General features: G+C 53.3%; 1 protein-coding gene across 1 annotated transcript; it reads right to left on the bottom strand.

Annotated features, from left to right (window-relative positions):
• Positions 3,722 to 22,210, bottom strand: GPAT4 (glycerol-3-phosphate acyltransferase 4). The gene is given in 13 exon segments (NM_001145019.1): positions 3,722 to 4,006; positions 6,319 to 6,398; positions 6,482 to 6,610; positions 9,597 to 9,682; positions 10,312 to 10,367; positions 11,103 to 11,140; positions 11,143 to 11,217; positions 11,936 to 12,029; positions 12,137 to 12,226; positions 13,362 to 13,436; positions 14,132 to 14,432; positions 14,600 to 14,669; positions 22,033 to 22,210. Coding segments are annotated over 13 exon segments (1,368 nt in total). The 5' UTR covers positions 22,198 to 22,210; the 3' UTR covers positions 3,722 to 3,897.

Genomic DNA, 22,425 nt, shown 5'->3' with positions numbered 1-22,425 from the left:
AATTGTTTTTCTCTGGAGTGTGCCGTGACTGCTCGGCGTCAGGAAGATGTATGAAAACCTCCACTTCAATTCAGCATCCCTTTTCTCCCAGACAAACACGGTCGGATTTTAATAAATCAAAGAGCCACACTGTTTAATAAAAATTTATTGACTTACAAGTGATTATTTATCAAAAGACCATTAATAGCAGGTACTGAAATGATGTGTTACTGGGTGGTGCTGGGAGACTAATAGGAAATCAATGCAGCTGGCCGGCTGGAATGCATATAAGAGGCCCGCCCCCCACCCCGACGGCCGGCGCAATTTCACCCGCAAAACACACCAGACGCTACCCCGGGTGCGATGAAAAGTTCCCCCTTTTTATTTATCGTTTACAAATGAAATGATCAATACTTTTAATCTAGAGCAAAATTTATTAACTTTCCCATCGGAGAGAGACATATTGACTGGGGGGAGAGGGGGTTCGCACAGCAGAAGATGGATGGCTGGCCGGTTGTCTCCGAACCCACCCGGAGGTGGCGTGTGTACAGCTGCCCTCCCAGCCCGAGCGGCAGGCCCCACAGGGCAGGTGCGACTGGAGAGGCCAAGTCCGGTTGCCTGGGATGCACAGCAGGTGGACAGGACCTGCCACGCCATGGACCCTCCTCATCCAGGACCAAGGGACGTGCCGTCCCACAGACCACCGAGGTTTGGTCAATTCTAGGAAGGAGACGGTGGGGTTTATAGACCCAGAAGACTTCTACAGGGCAGGAGGGACCAAGCCCACCACTGGTAAGGTGCTACCATGAAGGGCTGGGCTCTGTCACTGCCTGGTCCTGGCACTCAGGCCCCACCTCCCATCAAGTGGAAGGGCAGCGGCTGGGAGTGGGTTCTGACCCGGGGAAAATCAAGTTCCATACGTGGATGTCATTTCCAACTGCTCAGACAAGCTGAGCTCGCTGAGCCCCAGCCTGGAGACAGCTTTCTACGGAGCTGCCCCATCAGGGGGATTTTACCGGCTTATTCAGAAAATACCCTCTCCGGCTGGCTGGAGAGAAAACATCTCATGTTTCAGTGAAAAAAAGTCTTTCCAAGATCCTCAGTCAAATCCACTTAACCCCACAATCTCCTGGAACCCTGGGGGGTGGGCTGAGGTGGCTTTCCTCTGCACGTGCGACACCCTCCAAGGAGCTGCTTTACCAGCCCAGTGTTCTGCAGGAAGCAAGTGATTCAAACTCATTTACTTCTGAGCCCAGATGACTTCAGAGCTCAAAGCCTAAGTATGAACTGTGGGTTTAAACATGACAGAAATGTTGGCGCTCCTGCCGTGGCACAACAGGGTCAGTGACGTCTTGGGGGCGCTGGGACAAGGGTTTGATCCCTGAACCTGGCACAGTGGGTAAAGTATCTGGTGTTACTGCAGCTGAGCTGTGGTTTAGGTAGCAACTATGGCTCAGATCCGACCCCTGTCCCAGGAACTCCACACACCAAGGGGTAGCCAAAAAAAAAAAAAAAAAAAAAAAAAGCCAAATTTTGAAGAAAGAGAGCTCCCTGGTGGCTCAGAGAGTTAAGGACTTGGCATTGTCACTGCTATGGCTCAGGTCACTGTTGGGGCTTGGGTTTGATCCCTGGCAAGGGAACTTCCACATGCTGTGGGTAAGCACCCCCCCCAAAAAAAAAAATTTACAGAAATTCCAGACAAGGTAAGGGCCTTAGAGGTCACCCAGCCCAAGTCCTTAGTTATGGATCAGGAAATAGACACAGAGAAATAAATCCCAAATAGCAAACAAGTAGCAGGATTGGAAGTGGGAGTAGAAGGTGGCCAGTGCTCACCCCACTAATGCCACCTGGTTTAATCCACAGCTGTCCTTGTGGCAGCTGGGGTCCCAAGAGCAAGCGTAGTACATACATTACATTGCTTTACAGGCTTCTCTGCTGTTAGTCATTCCTAAGGGCCGAAAGGTTTTATGAGACCAGGTCAGTTATACCAAACCAATCATCAATGGCTTAATAACTCCAGGCCTGCAGAGTTTCTCACTCAAAAGGCTGAGCAATCTGAGGCTGAGCAATTTTACCACATAAAAATTTTAGAGGAGTTCCCCTCGTGGCACAGTGGTTAACGAATCTGACTAGGAACCATGAGGTTGCGGGTTCAATCCCTGGCCTTGCTCAGTGGGTTAAGGATCCAGCGTTGCCATGAGCTGTGGTGTAGGTTGCAGACATGGCTCAGAACCCGCAATGCTGTGACTGTGGTGTAGGCCGGCGACTACAGCTCCGATTAGACCCCCAGCCTGGGAAGCTTCATATGCTGCTGGAGTGGCCCTAGAAAAGGCAAAAAAAAGACCAAAAAAAAGAAGCTTTTTAAAAAGGGAATTTTTAAAAGGGAGCCTGATCTTCAAGACCAATTTTTAAAGACCATTCCAGAGAGCTTTCACACGCTGTAAATGGCACTGCCTACCAAAGGTTAAAATAAAAAGTCACCGCCACTCAGGGCAGGAGGGGGCTATTGGTTCAGGGGCCTCCGAGCTGGGGACCTCCCCCAGGCCCCAGGTAGAGGCCAGAGGGTAGCGTGGAGAGGTGACACTTACCCATTCCATGCATAACCCTGAAGGGTGCGGTGGCTGCTCTGCCTGAGCAGGGAGGGGATGGGAGGGACCGACAGATTAAGCCATTGACGACTGGTTTGGTATAACTGACCTGGAAAAGTGGTAGGAGACTTGGCTCTCTTTCCCGAGGGATTGGAAATCAGCCAGGCCTGGAAGCAGGCACCAGTGAAGGGGGCCTGGCTTTGAACCTGCCTTCAGGCAACGGCAAGCAGGTACAGGAGGCTGGCAGCTGCCTTCCCAGCTGCATGGGGCCTGCAATGCACCAAACGCCCGCCTGCCACCCTCCCCGCCTCTCCACCCTCCAGAGCCCTGCTCCCGCCTGGTGGCTTCATCCTGACCCCCACCCCTGCCCCTCCTCCCACTCCCCCCACCCAACAAACAAGGCCGTGCGCCTCCCGCTGGCAATTCCAAATCAACCAGAGCCACACAGACGTCAGTGGGAGGGGAGCCGTACCTTCTTCCAACAAGGCTGGTCCTTGTTCCAGGGGCCAGGTGGGTTTCCGGCGGACGGTTCAAGTCAGAGAATCTTATCTCTGCTAAGAACACTGCCCTGGGCCACATCCAGGGGGAGGGAGTGATGGGAAAAATCCCTTGATTCAGTCACCATCAAAGACAATTTTATTTACCCACAAAAACAAATCTGAAGCCCCGTGAGTGGCTTCGAGCTCAGCCCTCCTCCCGCCGCACTCACGGATCCATACGGTGACACTGAGCTGAACCGTCCTTGCCCCGCGGTAGCACTTGAACCCCCACAACAACCCTGTGAGGTAGGTTTCACCACCCTCCCCTCCCGACCCAGGTGACAGACAGGAAGCCGAGGCACGAGCGACAGAGAGCGGGTCCAGGTGCTCTGGGCGAGGGAGTCCACGGGTTCCCACAGTCCACATGGCCCGCCTGCCCCTGTCCCCTTATCCCCTTGAGTGGCTGCCGGGCAGGGGCTCAGGATCACAGAGCTTCGTTCTGCTGAGAGCTCCTGCATACGACAGTTTTGTTTTTTTTTTATGGAGTCTGCAGGGCCCCTCAGGGCCGCCCTTCCCCAGCCAGGTCCCCACACACGCAGGCCTCGGGGACAGACACAGCGAGTCCTGAGCGCAGCATGCAGGTGCACTGCGCGGTGCAGAGGGCTTTAATGGCATTCCTCCAACGGGCTTAGCAGAAAAGAAACAAGGAGGTGTCTCGTCCCCCTCAGAAGGCAGCCCCGGGAGCCCAGGAAGCTCTGAAGACGCTGGAGCCCCCAATGCAGAGCAGCCCGAGGAGCCCGCAACTGGGGAGGCGGTGGCAGCGAGGCAGCTGCGGCCGGCGGGGCGCAGGCTCAGGACCGGCTCCTGTCCTCGTGGTTGCCGACGATCATCTTGCTGTACAGCTTCTGCTGCTCCTCCTTGAATGTGTCCTTCACCTTTTCCCGCTTCAGACCACCATCCCTGAAGAGAGAAAGAGAAGGGCTGGGCGCCAGAGCAGAGGCCTTGCTGCTGCCCCGCCTGGGGGCCAGGTGCACAGGACACTCCCGCCAGAGACCGAGCACCATGCGGGTCCCTCATCAGATGACCTTGGAACCGGCCCTGGCCCCAGGACCCACACTCTTCATTTACACATCTCATTCCTGCACCCTGTGCAGGGTGCTTTTTTTTTGGTCTTTTTAGCCTTTTAGGGCCGCACCCAAGGCACATGGAGGTTCCCAGGCTAGGGGTCCAATCGGAGCTGTAGCCACCGGCCTACGCCAGAGCCACAGCACTGAGGAATCCGAGCCGTGTCTGCAACCTACACCACAGCTCACGGCAACGCCGGATCCTTAACCCACTGAGTGAAGCCAGGGATTGAACCCGAGTCCTCGTGGATGCCAGTTGGGTTCGCTAACCACTGAGCCACGACGGAAACTCCCAGGGTGCTTTCTAACCGCTTACGCTTTCCAAGGAGTTTGTAGAGTTCTTTCTGCTTGAACATTCATCCTCAATTTCCAGAAGGTATCTATCTGGCTTAATGGAAAGTGAGCCAAGCTTTAAGAAAAAGTGAGACTTATAAAGAATCTGAAAAACTGATCTGTACGATAAGATCTGTAAAACTCAGACCCACAGAATGCTCCAGATTCATGCCAAAGAGCCAAAGGGAAAAATACAAGTTCTTACCCTTTGAGCTCAAGGGACAGTCCCGTAAGGGGACTGAAGTAACGCAGAGTTTGGGCTTCAACCCCGGCACCGCCACAAACAGCGCCAAAGAAATGCTCTGCAAAGCCCCAACCCCTACACCTGTCACCCTAACGCCTGGCCCACACCCTGGAACATCATCCCCTCGGTGCCAGACGCAAACTCAAGCCTGCCCAGGCAGTCTGTCCCTTACACCTGGAGGTGGAGGCGGCGGGAAAAGGCTCTGGCGAGGCCCTCCCCTCTGGACACACCTCACGCTGGGAGCTCTCACACCTGCCGCATCCTCTAAAATCCCCAGCAGAGGCTGCCTTCGAAAGCAGCCCCCTTGTCGTCCCTGGGTCTCAGCGATGGGAACGTGGGGCAGTGGCTAAACATGCAGCTCTAGAAGCCCGTCAGCCCTGAGCTCAAGGTGCAGCTCCAGGGCTTATTCTATGACTTCGCAAAATAGTTACTTAACCTCTCCGAGTTTCTGTTTTTCATCTGAAAAATGGGAATAATGGTTACTTTCCTACTCATGGAGTCACTCTGAGGAGATAAGATTAGCAGAGCAGTGCAGCTCCATGCCTGGCACATGTGCACATGTCTAGAAAGGTCACCATCTGCGGGCCAAGGCACTGCCCAAGAGTTCACGGGCCAGTTTACGTGCCCACTCAGTTCAAGTGTGCTCCAGGGCAACCCCTGCACTTAAACCTAAGGGGCCCGGGGGTGGGGTGTGTGTGTGTCAGGTCCTCTGATCCAGTGTTCATCTCTGCTGGCCTCCTATTACCTGGACTAGAACGAGCTCAAACCCCAGTAGAAGAATCTGCAAACTGTGGCCCATGGACCAGATATACCAACACGAGGGCGTGTTCTCCGCGCCCGTGCTCGTGGACCGTCTCAGGCTGCTCTTGAGCCACAAGGGCAGAGTCCACAAGGCCCACAGAGCCGGAAATACGTACTCTTTTTCAGAAAAAGTCTGCCAGCTCCTGCTCTAGCAGGTAACACGCTAATGCCAAAACCAAACAGGTCTTTTTAAAGTCGGCCCAGGAGTTCCCGTCGTGGCTCAGCGGTAAACGAATCCAACTAGGAACCATAAGGTTGCAGGTTCGATCCCTGGCCTTGCTCAGTGGGTTAAGGATCCAGCGTTGCCGTGAGCTGTGGTGTAGGTTGCAGACGTGGCTCTGATCCCGCGTTGCTGTGGCTCTGGTGTAGGCCGGCGGCTACAGCTCCGATTAGACCCCTAGCCTGGGAACCTCCATATGCCGCAGGAGCGGCCCCAGAAATGGCAAAAAAAGACAAAAAAAAAAAAAAAAAAATTAAAGTCGGCCCAAGGCTGCCAGACACACACACCGTCAGACAGCCCAGTGCTCCCGTGAGGCTCCCTGGCCACCAGGGTCCCCTGCCTAGAGACGGGCTGTCTGGGTGCTCTGGAAAGGACAGCCAAGCTTGATGCTTCGCCCAAGCATCCTGGGCCCCACCAGCACGTCAGATGCCGCCTCTGCAGGGGGTGAGCGTGACCCTCCACCCCAGGGAGAGGAGGACCCTTGGTAGGGGGCGGTGCATGCAGCACCCACTTCAGAGATCTGAAATCCTCCCAGATGCTCCCGACTCACCACAGCAGGTCCACGAGCCCTCCCTGTCTGGCAATGGCAGACTTCACTCTGTTGGCGAACTGGACAGCATCTTCCTCTGCCTGTGAGAAAGAGGGCAGGGCGGTGCTCAGCGCAGGCTCTGGGCACAGAGGGAGGGCAGGCCTCGTGCGGGGGGGGCACCCACCTCTCTGGTCATGGGGGGCAGGTACCAGACGCTGCAGACAATGGCCCAGCTGGTCATCATCCTCAGCAGGTACGTCACCATCCCGTACTTGCTGCTGTTCCAGAAGGCGTCCCCGAACTGAGGGTCGTACTGCAAGACAGTGGGAAGCTGGGCCCTGAGCGCTCGGTTGCTGCCACGGCGGGCGGGCGGCCGCAGCAGGGGCTCTGAACACGCCGCCCAGGGCCGCGTCGTGTCCGGACACTGCTCCTGGACCCCGGCAAGAACACTCCCCAAGTACCCCCCGCCTGGGTGCTTCGACCAGGCTCCGCTGTAGACCCTCAGGGAGCACGCGTGGTCTTCCTCCCACCCCCTGCTCTGATCGGACTCATGCTTTACTCACAGGCGCCTACGATCGAGAGCTGAGGTTTTCAGGCATCGCCCCACACAAAACGGGCGAATGCCCTCCCCGCATCCACTCCCCAGAGCCAACGACCACCAGCCTCCCAGCCCACCTGCCCCTCCCATCGAGGCCGGGGCTAATCAGCACATCCACACCACGGGGCCTCCGCGAAGAGAGGTTTTCTCACACGACTGCCGACTTTCAGGTATCATGTCAGACAGAGGAGCAAACGATGAAAAAGCTCTGCTTCTGTAATGACACTTTTTTGAGGCCACGCCTGCAGCATTCTGAAGCTCCCGGGCCAGGAATCAAACCCGTACCACAGCAGCAACCACACTACATCTTTAACCCACTTGGCCACCAGGAGACTCCTGTGATTACCCTCCTAACGGAGTTGAATCTGTGTGAGGGGAGGCTAAGCTCTGGTGAGCAAAGTCATCAGTGTCCCTTAGCGGCAGGCACACGTCCACGGCCCACGGGGCTGCCACACTTCCCACCGAGAAGGGGCTCATCAGATACGTTCATCTGCGAGCAGCTCTGACAGAGGCAAGGGCTGAGCTTCACTGGCATTTTGTGGGCCATGAGGCTGCAGCTGTGACCCTCATTCTCACTGAACAGCAAAGTGGCGCCGGAGAGCGGGGCGGGAGGGCTGGAGGAAGTCATGAGAGGCAGCACGAGCAGCTGGAGGAGAGGGGGCCTGCGCAAACGGCCACCGAGCGTCTGAGGGGTCTCGCAGACAGGACGTCAGACTGTGTGACCGCAAAGCAAAGGCCCAGGACCAGAGCAGAGAAACAAAAGGAAACCGAATCTCAGGAGCTATCACGCAGGACCAAGCTGCCACTAGTGTCGGATGTCCTGTCCCCAGAGGCCTCAGGGAGGACACCGGCCAAGATGCCCGAGCAGAGGGGATGGTGGGACTGGGTTTGAACCACAGGATTTATTTACTCTCAGGCCTTTCAAACCTGAATTTTATGACTCTCAGAATAAAAATGAGATAATCATGCCTAACTGTACACCTGACTACAGAAATGAAGACATTCAGACTTAATCATAGAAACTAAACATCTCAGAGGTAACTACAGAAGTCTAATGGGTTCCTGTTCCAACACCAAGCGGAAACAAGGGAGAAGACGGAGTTTTAAACAGGAGCCCGTGTGTGACGAGAAGAGAGTGCCGCGACCTTTTGGCCAGCGTGGCTGCGGGCAACCCTGAGCCTATGTGTGAGAGCCCCCTGTGGGGGTCAGATCCTCTAGTCCATGCTGGGCAGACGCCGTAGAGAAAAAACCAGGCGGAAGTTCAAAACAGCAATAAAGCCCTCAAAATAAGTCAACAACTTAATTTCAGTGGAAAGGTAATAAGAGCTTTGAAGCCGCTGAGGTTATGCAAGTTTGGTTACCCATGCCGGCTTCCCAAAAACCAGGAAAGCATCTGGGAAGCAGAAATTCTCACTCATAGGTGAGCTTTAATAAAGCTGCCGGTGGAAGGGAACTTTCTGGGAGGGGGCAGGACCCAGGGTCCCTGTTCCCAAACTGGCTAACAAGGGCAGGGCTCTCAGTGCAGTTCCAGGGAAGGTTAGAAATTCAGGCTCAGAAATCCTGGGCCTAGGGCTCAGCAAGCTGCATTTTCACAAGGCACCAGGTGGTGCCAATGCAGCTCAAAGAACCGGTGCTCTGGAGCGAGCAGCCAGGGCTTTGGTGCGGCGGGCTCGTTCATAAACGCGCAGGGGCGGCGGCGGCGAGCTCCCAGGACGTTAACGTGGGACGGCAGGCATGTGATGCCAACACCATTCCCTGTTCCCACAGCTGTGGCAGACCCTAACAGAACATTCTCTGTTGTTCCAGACAGTTGTCCTCGACAAATTACAGGGGCAGCCCTGCTCCAGGGACCAATTACCCTGCAGCCACCAGTTACCCACCGTCCCAGCACTGGCACCCACTTGTCTGGTAAAAATGGGGCAGCTGGGAAGCAGTGGCTTAACCAAGAGGAGCATCCCCAATGCACTGGCAAGGTGAGAGTCAGACTTTCTGCGGGAGACTCTGCAGGCAACAGACGCTCCAAAAGAATGGAGACCAATTCCAAGCACAGCTCTGACTCGAATCTCTGCGCTGAGACTTCAACCCAAACACTTCAACACAGTTGACAACTGCCTGTGTTTTTCCTCACATTACCATGGGAGTAACAGCATTCTTTTGGAAACTGTAATGCATATTCCTTATGAAGTCAGGTGGATATGAGAGAGGAGAGAGAGGAAGGAGGAAAAAAGAAACTAGCTAAATGCTTCCCAGCCTCCTGGTGAGTGTGAGCGGTCAGAGGTTCAAGTTCCTGAAAGGGGGGCGGGGGGCAGATGAGACAGGCTCTTAAGGCCCCTTTGTTTTCACAGGCGCCTCAGGTACGTCAGGTGCCGCAGAAGCCAAGGCAGTGGAGCAGCAAAGCCACAACTGCGCCCGCCCACCCTCACCTCCACCAAACACACAGCCCAGCACGCCCTCCCTGAAGGGCCCCCTCTTCCTGCGGCAGGCCTGCTCCCCGGGCGGGGTTTATGAAAGAGGAGGAGTGAGTGGGGGAGACAGGCCAAGCTGAGGCAGGAGGTGAGGCGAGGCTGGAGGCGGCCGTCCCAGCCCCAGATGCTCCACCCAGAGGGCCACTCGGGGGCCCAGGCCCCAGCACCTCCCTCCCGTCTCTGGCCGAGGCCCCTTCACAGCAGCAATGACCACGGGACCCTAAGAAGGCTCCTACCTTGATCGCAACAGGGTAAACGGTGGCTCCAATCTCAAAACTTCCCTTTTTGAACATCATCACTGATGTATTATTGATGCAGGTTCCTAAAATGCAGGAGAGTACAATGCTTTTTCTTTTCTCCATCTTCTTTTGGGCCACACTCACAGCATGTGGAAGTTCCCTGGGCCAGGGATCAAACCCGCACCACAGCAGTGACCTGAGCCACCGCAGTGACAATACTGGACCCTTAACCTCTAGGCCACCGGGGAACTCCTCTTTTGATCCTATACCCCAAGGACTTTAAGGGTTAAATATAATAATAAAAAATTCTTCTAATGGCTATTCCATTAGGGGATAGATCAGTCACCTCCCTAAACTCTCGAATGAGCACTTAAAAGAGATGAGCGTAATGCTGTCCTTTCTTATCACGGGGCCACTTCCCCGGGTCAACAGAGCAGCCTGGATGAGAGGCCAGATACCCGGCAGATATGGGAGGGCTGGGAGAGGACCCCACAGGAAGCTGGACAAGTCTGTCGGCAACACTCTGAAAGGAACCCCCACACTGGGGACTCCTGGCCCAAATTCTGAATCTGAGTTTTCGGTACCACTGGGGACCTCACATTATTCAGCGACTCCTCCCCCCATCCCATGCCCCACAACAAGGGTGAGGCGGGGGCTCCAACGCCACCGTGTAGTCAGCCCCCGTGCGTGGCCTCCCCACGGAGCAGCTCACCCTCTGGGAAGATCAGGATGGGCAGCTTGCTTTTATCCTGCACGTGCTCCGTCAGCCTTGAGAAAAGTAAAAGGAAGGGTCAGCCGGCCTCATGTCTCGTCATCATCCGAGCGCGTCTATCCATAACCTGGCTGGACGTGACGCCAGCTGCTGCACAAGAGCAGGGTAACAAACGCCAGCCTCTGGTATAAACCCGTGGCCTGAATCTCATAAAGACAAAACCTACAACTGGACGACTTCCATTCAATGCACACAGCTGGTCAACAAAGCGCAGACCTGGACTGTCTAAAGGAGGCGACCGCCGTGGGGTCTGGCAAGAAGCTGCCTGGATAAACACTTGCCCCGACTCCCCACAGCCGTGCCGGTGGGACCTCAGCCCTGAGACACGGTGCAGGAATCCAGTGGCAGCTCACTGCCCCGGGAGGCACGGCCTCTGCCGAACCTTCATTCTTCTCGATTTACCGCAGAGCGCTCGCCATCACCTATGTGGGGATTTACCTATTTTTTTCAAGCTTGAACACCAAGCAGCACTTTGTTCTATTGCTTTAAGTGTGTTTTCTTTTTTGATAGTAATTGATTTTGAGATTTTCAAATCACATTAAAAGTGCCTATGTTGCTCATTACAAAGGTTAAACACATGACTAACTTGGGAAATAATGCTAGGGCTTCAACTTTTATACTCCATGTTCCAGAAAAACACTGTACACGGAAGCAGTCTGGGCTCAGCGGATGGAGACTGGGTCGAGACTGGGGCCATAACTTCCCGTCCACAGGTTGTGCCACTTGGTTACCTTTTGGCCACCAGGTGGCGATCCTTCACCTCCGAGCGTCGAACCAGACGTGGGGACAGGCCTTGACCATGGCCCTCTGAATCACGCCCATGAGCCCGCCGTGCACCTGCCCCACCTGCTCTCAGACAAAAGGACAAAGGGACAGTGGGAGCGAGGCCATCCTTGCCCAAAGGCCCCAGACCCCATGAGACACAGACTCCAACCTTTCATCCCTAATGGTTTGTCAGGAACCACAGGTTTCTCACTATTAAGAGACCATTATGAGACCCTCTGCTTCTCATCAGTGATAGCAGAGATGCATCATTTAAAACAACAATGAAAAACCGGAGTTCCCGTTGTGGCACAGTGGAAAAGAATCCGACTAGGAACCATGAGGTTTCTGGTTCGATCCCTGGTCTCGCTCACTGGGTTAAGGATTCAGCATTGCCGTGAGCTGTGGTGCAGGTTGCAGACGTGACTGAGATCTGGCGTTGCTGTGGCTCTGGCGTAGGCCGGCAGCTATAGCTCCAATTAGACCCCTGGCCTGGGAACCTCCATGTGCCTTGGGTCAGGCCCTAAAAACCAAAAACAAACAAAAACAACGCTGAAAACCTTAACATGAGACAATGAAGCAGAGCATACCTGTCCCCAGATGGGCTCCCCAATGCCCAAACCCAGTCCTTCCAGCCCCTTTCCCATGGCCCCTACACTTCCCCCAACTCTCAGCCACTCTGTGCAGAACACCCGCGTCCCAAGGCATCCCCTACCTGTGCGCACCCCTAAGAAAGAGCCCCCACCCCAGACCAGTCTAAAGGAAGAGTCCGCCCCGAGCAGACCACAGAGACAGGCCTTACCATGGCGTAATAGCCATCGCTGGCCAAGATGATGACGTCGATGGGAGAAGTGTGGTTGGCCACGCAGATGCCGCCGTTTCTCGGCCTGTTCTTCCTGCGTTTAAGATGTACCCAGAGCAACAGAAATGAGTGTGAAACCATCCACCTGGACTCAGGCCTGGCCGCAGCCCCATCCCCCCACCCCAGCCTGAGCCCCCTCACCTGTCGTGGTAGGTGATGATGGCCGTCAGGGCTCGCACGCAGATCCGATAGCACATCAGGTGAACATGTTTACTCAGGAACTCCTTGAACCTGCAACAAGAGGACCCAGGCTTTTGTTTTTATTACACACCGGAAAACGGGAACCATCTCAGCACCACTGCCTACCTCCTTGATGACTGCAGTGTTTCTATACATGTCAGCATGTACGGTAAACCCCTGCATGAGCATGTGCACGTACAGAGAGAAATGACGAGGACGGCTTAAATTCACCGAAGCTGATGCACTTAGAACTCACAGTCTGGAGCCTTCAGCCCAGGTGGGTCTCCTGACTCCCCTCTGCTGGTCAACACTGAGGCCAGAGAGTCACCCCTCCCCACCAGCCTGGGCGGAAGAGAGATTTGCCAGCCCCAGAACTTCCCAGAAGGAGCCAGTTTCTCTTCAAAAAACAGCAAACAAGGGAGTTTCCGTTGTGGCTCAGTGGTTAATGAACCTGACTAGGAACCATGATGTTGTGGGTTCGATCCCTGGCCTTGCTCAGTGGGTTAAGGATCCAGCGTTGCCATGAGCTGTGATGTAGGTTGCAGATGTGGCTCGGATCCCGTGTTGCTGTGGCGTAGGCTGGCAACTACAGCTCCGATTGGACCCCTAGCCTGGGAACCTCCATATGCCACAGGTGCGGCCTTAGAAAAGACAAAAAAAAAAAAGCAAGCAAACAAGGAGTTCTCTTGTGGCGCAGCAGGTTAAAGTTCCGGTTTTGTCCTTGCTTGGCTGGGGCTGCTGCTGTGACATGGATTCAATCCCTGGCCCGGGAACGTCTACATGCTGCCAGTGTGGCCAAAAGAGAAAAAGAAGAAGAAAAAACGACCTAACTACACTTCCTGTTCTCTCACCAGTCCATCAACACAGTGGAAGGCCCAAAACTAAGCAACGCTCTGTAAAACCCTGCTAGCCCTCGGACACTATGGTTTGTGGTTTCTCCCTTTTGTTTATCAAGTGGGAAGAGTGTGAGGGCTGGAGAGCAAAGAGAACAAGGTCACAGATCAGGCTAGGTCAAAAAACAAACAAAAAAGGAAGATAGTAAGACTTTAGTGCCGGTGCACGTTATCCGTGGGTTATTCTTCTAAAGATTCAGTGGTTTGGGCTGAACCCAAAGGGGTGGCCTGGCCTTCAAGATTGGAGCCCCGCCCCCAGGACCCCCAGCCTCAGACCTCCACGCTCCACTTACCTCCCATTCGGCAGGTACCCCACCACGGTTGTGCCCACCACCAGGAGGCTAATCCCCGTGAAAGCAAGCGCTATCCTGAAAGGAGAAGACAGGTTAAACCCCGCGGGTAAATCCCTGTACCAAGTGTAGAGCTCAATGTGTGCAAACCAAAGTGGGCATCGCGGAAACCACCCCCAGATCCCACCACCTGGGCCCAGACAAGAGCTCCAGCCAGAAATGTGAGCAGGCCTGGCCAAGCCGGGGCCATTCTGCTTCCAAACTGACAGGCCACCACGGACATAGCCCTGGGCAAACACTCTCCTCAGGCACCAGGTGGCCAGGACGATGGGAGGGAGACCCGAAGGCTGGCTGAGCCACCCTCAGGCACCCGCTGTCCTTTGCTTCCCTTTGGCTTTAAACCCTGGCAGCAGCACAGCTTCTCTGTGAAGCAAGAGGAAGTAAAGCCTGAAGGACCAGCAGCCAGCAAGACATACTCAGAATAGCACGCGGTACAGAAAGGCCGGGAGGTCAATGCTGCCTCTGTCCCAGAGGGGAGCTGCAGGAAGAGGGGTGGCCAGGAGGAACACCGTGTCCCCTGTTCCTGCGTGGAGTCTGTCCGGACCAGCAACCTGTCTTTGAGAAACCCAGCTACGTCTGCCTGCCACGCAATCGCCAGTGTACCCTTCCGAGAGCCAGGTGGCCCGGCCAGAGCAGATTGCAGCGTCCTTCTCGCCCAGGAGGGGACAGAGCAGAGCAGCGGGCAGATCACACCAGGCCCCGGGCCGGCTCACCTGAGGGGCAGAAGAAAGCAGTAGCGGATCAGCACGCCCAGCCCCCACAGCACGGTGAGCCGGAGGCTAATGTACTGGAAGTTATAGTTGGTCCTGCTCAGCAGGTTCCAGGACTCCAGCTCCTCTGCCGAGAATCTCTTTGTCACCTCATCGTCCATAATGGTCTCCATTCCTTTGCGGCAAAAGTAGAAGATGTCCGAGAGCTCAAACTCGGGAGTGCTGTCCAGGGCCTTGCTGCTCCCGCTCCGGCGGACTTCTTTGATCTCTTCTTCCAGCGACGTGGGATCTTTTGCGATGATTCCTGCAAGAGAAGAGCCTGTCAGGCGGCAGGTGGCACAGCAGCCTGTTACAAACATTCAGGGCACACACCCTATGGTCCACGCGGCAGCGGTGGGCAGGTGTGGAAGCCCAGCTCGCAGGGACACAGGGCGAGGGCACGTCTCGGGATGGGGTGGAGGCCCGGCTCACCATTGGTGTAGGGCTTGTACAGCTGGTGGTTCTTCTCCTTGGCTCCTCTCTCCATCCTCAGGGTAGCCCACTGCGGGGGGACAACAACACACCGGAATGAGGTCTTGTCCCTCTGGGGGCACCCCCATTTCCGCTCTGTGAGAGCCTCAAGCCCGCTCACCCAGGCTCAGGCAGCAGCTGAGGGCGCCTCTTCTCCCAGCGCAGAGCAGACCCACCCCAACCACAGCTCTGTCACCTGTGGTGGAGCTGGGCCGGGGGAGCTGCTCCTGGCTCCTCGGGAACCACCGGCTCGCCGTCCATGGACCTCAGATGGCCCTTTCTTTCTGCCCAACAGCAAAATCAAGGATCCTCTAAGCTCTGTCTGTCACCAAATTACTCCATCAAAGCAACAACTCTCATTCTCAAGTCGATAAAGGATTTAAACAGTATACGTATGTCTGAGCTGTCCATTCAGTCTCCAAGTAACCTTTGAACAGGAGGACTCCAGAACCGTGCAAAGAAAGCTTGAGAGCAGCTTAATGTTTAAAAAACAAAACAAAGCAAGACAACCCACAAAAAACTGTTAATGATAACTGTTTGGAGATAAAAAATGAAACAGGCATTCCCGTTGCACCACAGAGTTTGGGTAGTGCCAAGATGCAGGCTTGATCCCCAGCCCAGAACAGTAGGCTAAAGGATCTGGCACGGCCCCAGGTGTGCTTAGGTCGCAATTGCGGCGCAGATCTGATCCTTGGCCCAGAAACTCCATTTGGTGTGGGTAGAGACAAAAAAGAAAAAATAAACAAGAGTATGTACCTTGTTTAAAAAAAAAAAAAGGAGAGAAAGAAACAAAACTAGGCTCAAACCCCAAGTCTGACACTTTTGCTGTGTCCCTTAAGCAGCTCATTTCAACTCTCTAAATATTGGTCTTTTCTGTCTACAAAACCCAACGATGACAGGGCTTCAACCTCCTACCTCACCAGGATCAAGCAGGAACCTCAGCACCCACAAAACACCCTAACTGTCCCCATAATACTGAAATACTATGGTCTCCAGAAAAGAGGCTCTTCCTAGGGCCTCTCTTCCTTCATTAAAATCCTTTTAACAGGAGTTCCCATTGTGGCTCAGCGGGTTAAGAACCCGAATAGTATCCTTGAGGATGCAGGTTCGATCCCTGGCCTCACTCAGCTGGTTAAGGATCCAGTGTTGCCATGAACTGTGGTGTAGGTCGCAGATGTGGCTCGGATCCTTTTAACAATACTGAGAGCCAGAGGCTAGGTCTCTTTTACCATCCAAGGATGAGGGGTGAAGGCGTGAGCCTCTCCCACCCCCCTGCTACAGGGAACCCTGAACAGGAAGTCACGACCACCTGACTCAAAGACATAGAATAGATATCTGAAAAGGTGTTTTCCCAAGCTTGTCTCCATAGTTATACAAGGTAGAAACAAGCCCCATCACCCTATGACACAGCAGGAGCTGCATAGCCCCGGACACTTGGTGGACGCTGCTGGCAGAGCGGTACCAGCAAGGCTGCCCCGATGCTGAGGCACAGCCAAAAGCAGGACACACGTTTAATCAGTGGTCTGACCTCATGTGGACATTTCTTCCAATGCCATGATCTAAAGAAAACAGGCAGCTTATGGCGTCACCCACTCAGAGAAAGATCTAAGGCAGGAAAATTCCCATAGCCCATCATCATATTTCAGATATATATTTACTTTTTCTTTTTAGCACCACACCTGCGGCATATGGAGGTTCCCAGGCTAGGGGATGAATCAGAGCTACAGCTGCTGGCCTACACCACAGCCACAGCAACGCCACATCCGAGCCGCGTCTGAGACCTATCTCACAGCTCATGGCAATGCCAGATCCTTAACCCACTGAGCGAGGCGCCAGGGACCAAACCTGCATCCTCATGGATACGATTTGGGTTCTTAACCCTCTGAGCCACAGGGAACTCCGGTATTTCAGATATTTCGCCCTTGATGTCTTCTGGAATGATTTTTTTTCTAGAAAGAAAAGTAAAAATAACTCCCATAATGGAGGAAGATGACTTCCATCTGGGGATTTCATCAAGGAAGGAGGTGAATAAAGGGCAAGAGCGTTTAGGACAAGCCTGGCACACAGACACAGTTCACTCAACCAGAATCCAGGGTTTTCATTTTGGCCAGGACTCCGGTGGTGCTGTAAGCGCAGAGTCAGAGCACCATGGTTCTGTGCTGACAGTTCTGACCCTTGGGTTGGACTGGAACAGGCAGGTAACATGCACTCAGGCCACATGGGCGCCAGGACTTCTGTCTATGAGGACTGCCTCACGATGGACAATCCAGGAAGGCTGGCGTTGCCATCTGCACTGGAAAGGTGCTGGCTCTGTGAGGTTCCAGTCTCCGAGCTCCGCAACGAAGCTCTGTCTAAACATCCTCGTGCCCCCGGCTTCGTACTTTTGGCTTTTCCTTTGCAGACTTCAGGTGCATTACCAAATGCCTCTGTGCTTATGAGCAAAGAACTGTGCTAAGTCACAGGAGCAGGGGAAGAGGAAGGGGCGCTGCTTAGCACAACTGGCTCTTCTCTTAGAGCTTCGCTTTAAGACGCACGTGGTCAGACGTCCAAAATCAACGTGAGAATCCCAGGTTCGGAGTTTATCTCCCCATAACCCTCCTTTCCCTCCTTTTGATCTGAGACGCCATGTACTGTGCTGTTCAGGATCAGGTGACTTAATTCCCTTTGCAGCTTCTCCCGAACCAAGGCCATCAGGGGCCCCGACAGTGCTGCACCTTAGGGAACAGTAAGCCCAACACAGTCCTTGGCATGTGAAAGGCAGGCCCAGCCCTTAGCAATGTGGCTGCGGGACAGTGCATTTCTGCCAGGTACCCACTGTGGCAAAGCCTGCAGGTGAGAAACTACCGCCAGACGGATAGTTTCTGAGAGGCTCAGCAGCAGCGCTTTGGGCAGACACCCTCCCTACTTCACCAGCCTCGGCTGCACTGCCTGTAACCTTCCCCAGCCAGCACCCTCCCCTCCCGGGCAAAGACCACATCTTCTAACACTCTAGTCTTCCTGCTTCCCATGCAAGCTCTCAGTAGCCACCGTCACAACTACATTCCTCACTTCCCCACACTTGCCAGTCACCTGCTGCTCCTGTGCACCTCGCCTCCCATCTGGCTGGCATGACAACCGACAGGCAGCAGCACACACCCCTACCCGGTGTGCCCCGCTCCCAGGGCCTCCTCCCCTGTCCTGGGACCACCCTCCCCTGGTCTCCTGGGCTTCCATCTGCCCCCCAAGTCCCTCTATCTACTCCGAAGGAGGTCCTCTTCCTGTCACTACCTTCCTTCCCTTGCTCTTACCTCACCTACAGGCGACGGGCCGCGACAGCCATTGCATCTCTCACCCTCTCTCCCAACACACCTCTGATCATCTGATATCGTCATTCCCTGGCTTGAGGGCCTTCAGCGGCTTCTCAATGTCTACAGAAATAGCCAGTTTTACAAGCTAACTCATTGGCTCCACGAACCCAGTGGCCTTTCCTTCCGACCTGGGTGCCATCTCTCAGCCAGACTGCCTTTTCTCAGTTCTACCCAGCCTACTCCTAGAACCTGTGCCTTTTTAAGACCCGGTTCAAATGCCAAATCTTATGAAACGTTAGCTACCCGATGCCCACGGTCACGGTGCACCTCTGCCTGTGTATTTTAACTGGCACTGACCCGCCCACCCTATATCCACCTGGCAGGTACCCAGACAACCCCCCCACCACACACAGGTGTACCTGGGCTGATCAAGGGTGAGCTGATCATGGAAAACTAGCTGTTTTAGGTCCTCCAAAAGGTATACGTACTGCCTGGACCACCAGACATCTAGCTTTAATCATCTTTACCGGGATTATCCAGTTAGAAGTTAAAATGGCTAGCAAGATTCCGGAAGAAAACACCAACACAAGGTTATATATAAGAAAACACCAACACAAGGTTGTGCTATCTATCAACACAACCATAACATAGGAGCGCATGCTGCCAAGACCAAAATGTAACACATACAAAAATATTTTTAAGGTGTTGTAAGCCTTTAGATATAATATGAATTTTTTTTTTTTTTTGCTTTTTATGGCCACACATGGGGAAGTCGAACTGGAGCTACAGCTGATGGCCTACATCACAGCCAAAGCAACGCCAGATCTGAGCCACATCTGCAACCTATACCACAGCTCATGGCAATGCCAGATCCTTAACCCACTGAGCGAGGCCAGGGATCGAACCCGCAGCCTCATGGTTCCTAGTCACATTCATTTCCGCTGCACCACGACAGAAACTCTGAGTGTTTAAAATTCTTTAATATTTCATTATTTGCTTATTTGCTGTGTAACAAACCAGCCCATAACCTAGTGGCTCAAAATACCACTGCCACTGATTTTCCTCATGACTCTGCAAAGGGCACAGGGTCTGATCTCAGCTGGGTGGCTGAAGGTGGGCTGGAGCCCCCTGATGCTGGCTGTCACAGCCTTGCTGGACTGTGAGCTCAACACCTGCTTGTGGCATGGGCTTCCTCCCAACATGGCAGCCAGGCTTTGGGGCAAGTGTCCAAAGTCTGATGAAATTACACTGCTGCTTCTAACCTAACCTCCCACATCACATGGCATCTTGGCCATCACCTTCCAATGGCTAGAAAACAGTCACTAAGGCAGGTCCCCATCCAAGAGAAAGCCAAGCAGACTCCACCTTTCTGGTAGATGATGGAACCACTTACAGAGCTTTTTAAAAATGCCCTCTTGGAGTTCCCTGGTGGCCCAGCGGGTTAAGGATCCAGTGTTGTCACTGCTGTGTCGAGGGTTCGGTTCCCTGGCCTGGGAACTTCTGCATGCCAGGACAACAGTTGGAAAAAAAAAAAAAAAAAAAAAAAAAAAGCCCACTCAAACTAGTTCAATCAGAATTTGTGGAAGAGTCTGGTGCTCCCCAATAAGTACCTGTTAAACACTCCCCAGGTAATTCAGATGTGTAGTTAGGAAGAGATCTGCAGATTTAAAATGATCTCTGAGCTTCCTTCCAACCGCAAAATTACAGGCAGCATCCCATTTCGGCAGGGATGAAGAGGATCAAAAAGGCAAACTAAAGGTCCTAGAAGTTGATAGCTGCTCTACTGACTCTGTACTGACAGACAAAAGGGCCTATGTGGGTCTAAGGTTCACAGCAACTCCAGTCTGCACTGAAGATTTTCCTGGACTGAAAGTTCAGAAAATTACATTTCTTAATTAATTAAAATAAATACCATGCCTTAGTAGAAGGAGCTGGACCAAAGACTGACTAGATCACCACTTGTCAAACTCAAATGTGCGCCTGGAGCTTGCTGGCATGCAAGCCCTAAATCAGGAGGTCTGGGGGGCCCATGTCTCCGTTTCTAACCAGCCTTAGGTGACACTTAGCTGCTGGTCTCTGAGCAGCACAACAACCCAGAGACCCCATGATGCTCAGACACCTTCCTACGGACAGAGGTACTCAAGTAAGCACAGGCGCACCTAAGCAGAGCTACAGCAGCAGCCAAAGGTGAAAAGGGCCTGTGGATGCCCATAATGGCTAGTATATTATGTACAGACACACAGTAAACATTCGTCAGCCACAAAAAAGGAAGTAATGAAACATGTTTCAAAATCATGCTGCATGAAAAGAGCCTGCCAGGAAAGAAAACATTGTACACAATTCCATTAATGAAATATGCACAAGAGGAAATCCAGAGACAGAACACAGACTCATGGGGGCAAAGGGGCAGGGGACAACTGCGTAATGACTATGTGGTTTCATGCTGTGGGGCTACAGAGAGGTGGTGGCTGGACAACACTGTCAATATAGCAAATGCCGCTGAGTTGTTCTCTGTAAAACGGCTACTTTTATGTTATGTCAATTTCACCTCGATTTAAATAAATGTGAAAAAGTCACATTTTTTTTTTTTTTTGTCTTTTTAGGGCCGCACCCGTGGCACATGGAGGTTCCCAGGCTAGGGATCGAATTGCTGCCGGCCTACACCACAGCCACAGCAACACCAGATCCAAGCTGCATCTGCGACCTACACCACAGGCCACAGCAACACTGGATCCTTAACCCACTGAGCGAGGTCAGGGATCGAACCTGCATCCTCATGGATGCTAGTCAGATTCATTTCCAGTGAGCCATGATGGGAACTCTGAAAAAGTCATGTTCTTATGTGAATATTAGATGTCAAAAGTTAAGGTGCAATAATATACATAAAAATACTTTCTGCGGTAATGTAGCATGTCTTATAGCTCACTTCATCTTTCTGAGTCACTATTTCTTCACCGGTAAAATGCAGACAGCCTGTCCACTGCAGAACCACAAGGAACTGAAGGAAAGTAAAATTATTCTCAACCACAAGATACCATATGAACAAATAAAACCATAGTTTTTCTATTTTGAGTGCATTTCTCAAATGATGCCGGGTCTCAGAGGTGCAAAAGAATACCTGATGGTCTGGGGACTACTGAAAACAGATACTGCTAATCAATCACCAAATCTCTGAACAGATATTAAAAGGCTTGTTGGCACAACTCAACTTCCAGGAAACAGCAGTTCTCGCCCATTTCCTTAACATTGTGACCCCTTCTGTTCAGAGGTATAATTACTTAGGTTCTGACATATGTTAAGAAATAGATTTATCGTCTCCTCTCTCTTTAAAAAAATAGAAAAAAAGGAGTGCCCGTCGTGGCACGGTGGTTAGCAAATCCAACTGGGAACCATGAGGTTGTGGGTTCAATCCCTGGCCTTGCTCAGTGGGTTAAGGATCCGGCGTTGCCATGAGCTGGGGTGTAGGCTGCAGACGTGGCTCGGATCCCTCATTGCTATGGCTCTGGAGCAGGCCAGTGGCTACAGCTCTGACTGGACCCCTAGCCTGGGAACCTCCATATGCTGCGAGAGCGGGCCTAGAAAAAGGCAAAAAGACAAAAAGACAAAAAAAAAAAAAAAAAAAAAAAAAATCCCTTTCCTGTTAATTCTTTTTGTCTGACCAGTGACATGCAAGAAGCTGCTGAGGATAAAGGTTTGAAAGAAAGGACTCTCCCACACTTACCCCAGGAGTAGCTTTGAGTTTCAGTATCTGTTACAAAAGAAGAAACAGCATCTGGCAGTGATTTTTCCTTTAATCCTAAGCCCCTCCCTTGGACATAAACAGGCAAGGTTGGAGGGGTGGAGGTGGAAGAGATTCCTTTGTTCACATGGAACAAACACAGGAGTGTCTTAGCTCAAAAGAGAGACTGCCGAGGGCTGGGGGCTGGCACAGCATATGCTTAGTTAGTATTTCTACGCCAAGTGCCACCTCCCTCCCAGTCTCCCACCTTTCTCCCCATCCCGTAAGAGGTCACCATCCGCCAGACACGAGCCATTCTTTCTGCCTACAGCGCCTCTGCCCACCTCTGCCCTCCTCGCGAGGCAGCTGTCTGGCGACGGCACACTCACCGCAAAGATCTTCAGCAAGGTTTTCATGTAGAGCTTCCGGATGCCGAAGGAGACGCCGAAGATGGCGGGGACGATGATGAAGATGAGGAGGAGGGTGAAGAGCACAGTCAGGGAGATGCCCAGGAGGTTGACAATCAGGCTGTCAAAAGGCAGCAGCAGGAACATGGTGGAGGATGCAGGCCAGGCCGGCGCCCACCTCCCGGCGAGCAGGGCACGGCCTCAGACGGGGATGGTCCTCCCTGACAGCAGCAGCCTGGGGAGGGGCTCCACCTCCATTCCCAAATTCACATCACTCGACGGCCAGAGCCCAGGGCTCGGGGGCGCGGGGTGACCACAAAAGAGGCCACCGAGGCAGCCCGGGCAGGCGGGCTCTCCCCACGGAGATGGGCTTGG

The sequence above is a fragment of the Sus scrofa genome, chromosome 17 (assembly GCF_000003025.6).
Source record: "Sus scrofa isolate TJ Tabasco breed Duroc chromosome 17, Sscrofa11.1, whole genome shotgun sequence".
Taxonomy (NCBI): domain Eukaryota; kingdom Metazoa; phylum Chordata; class Mammalia; order Artiodactyla; family Suidae; genus Sus; species Sus scrofa.
This window is presented reverse-complemented; position numbering and strand designations above follow the sequence as displayed.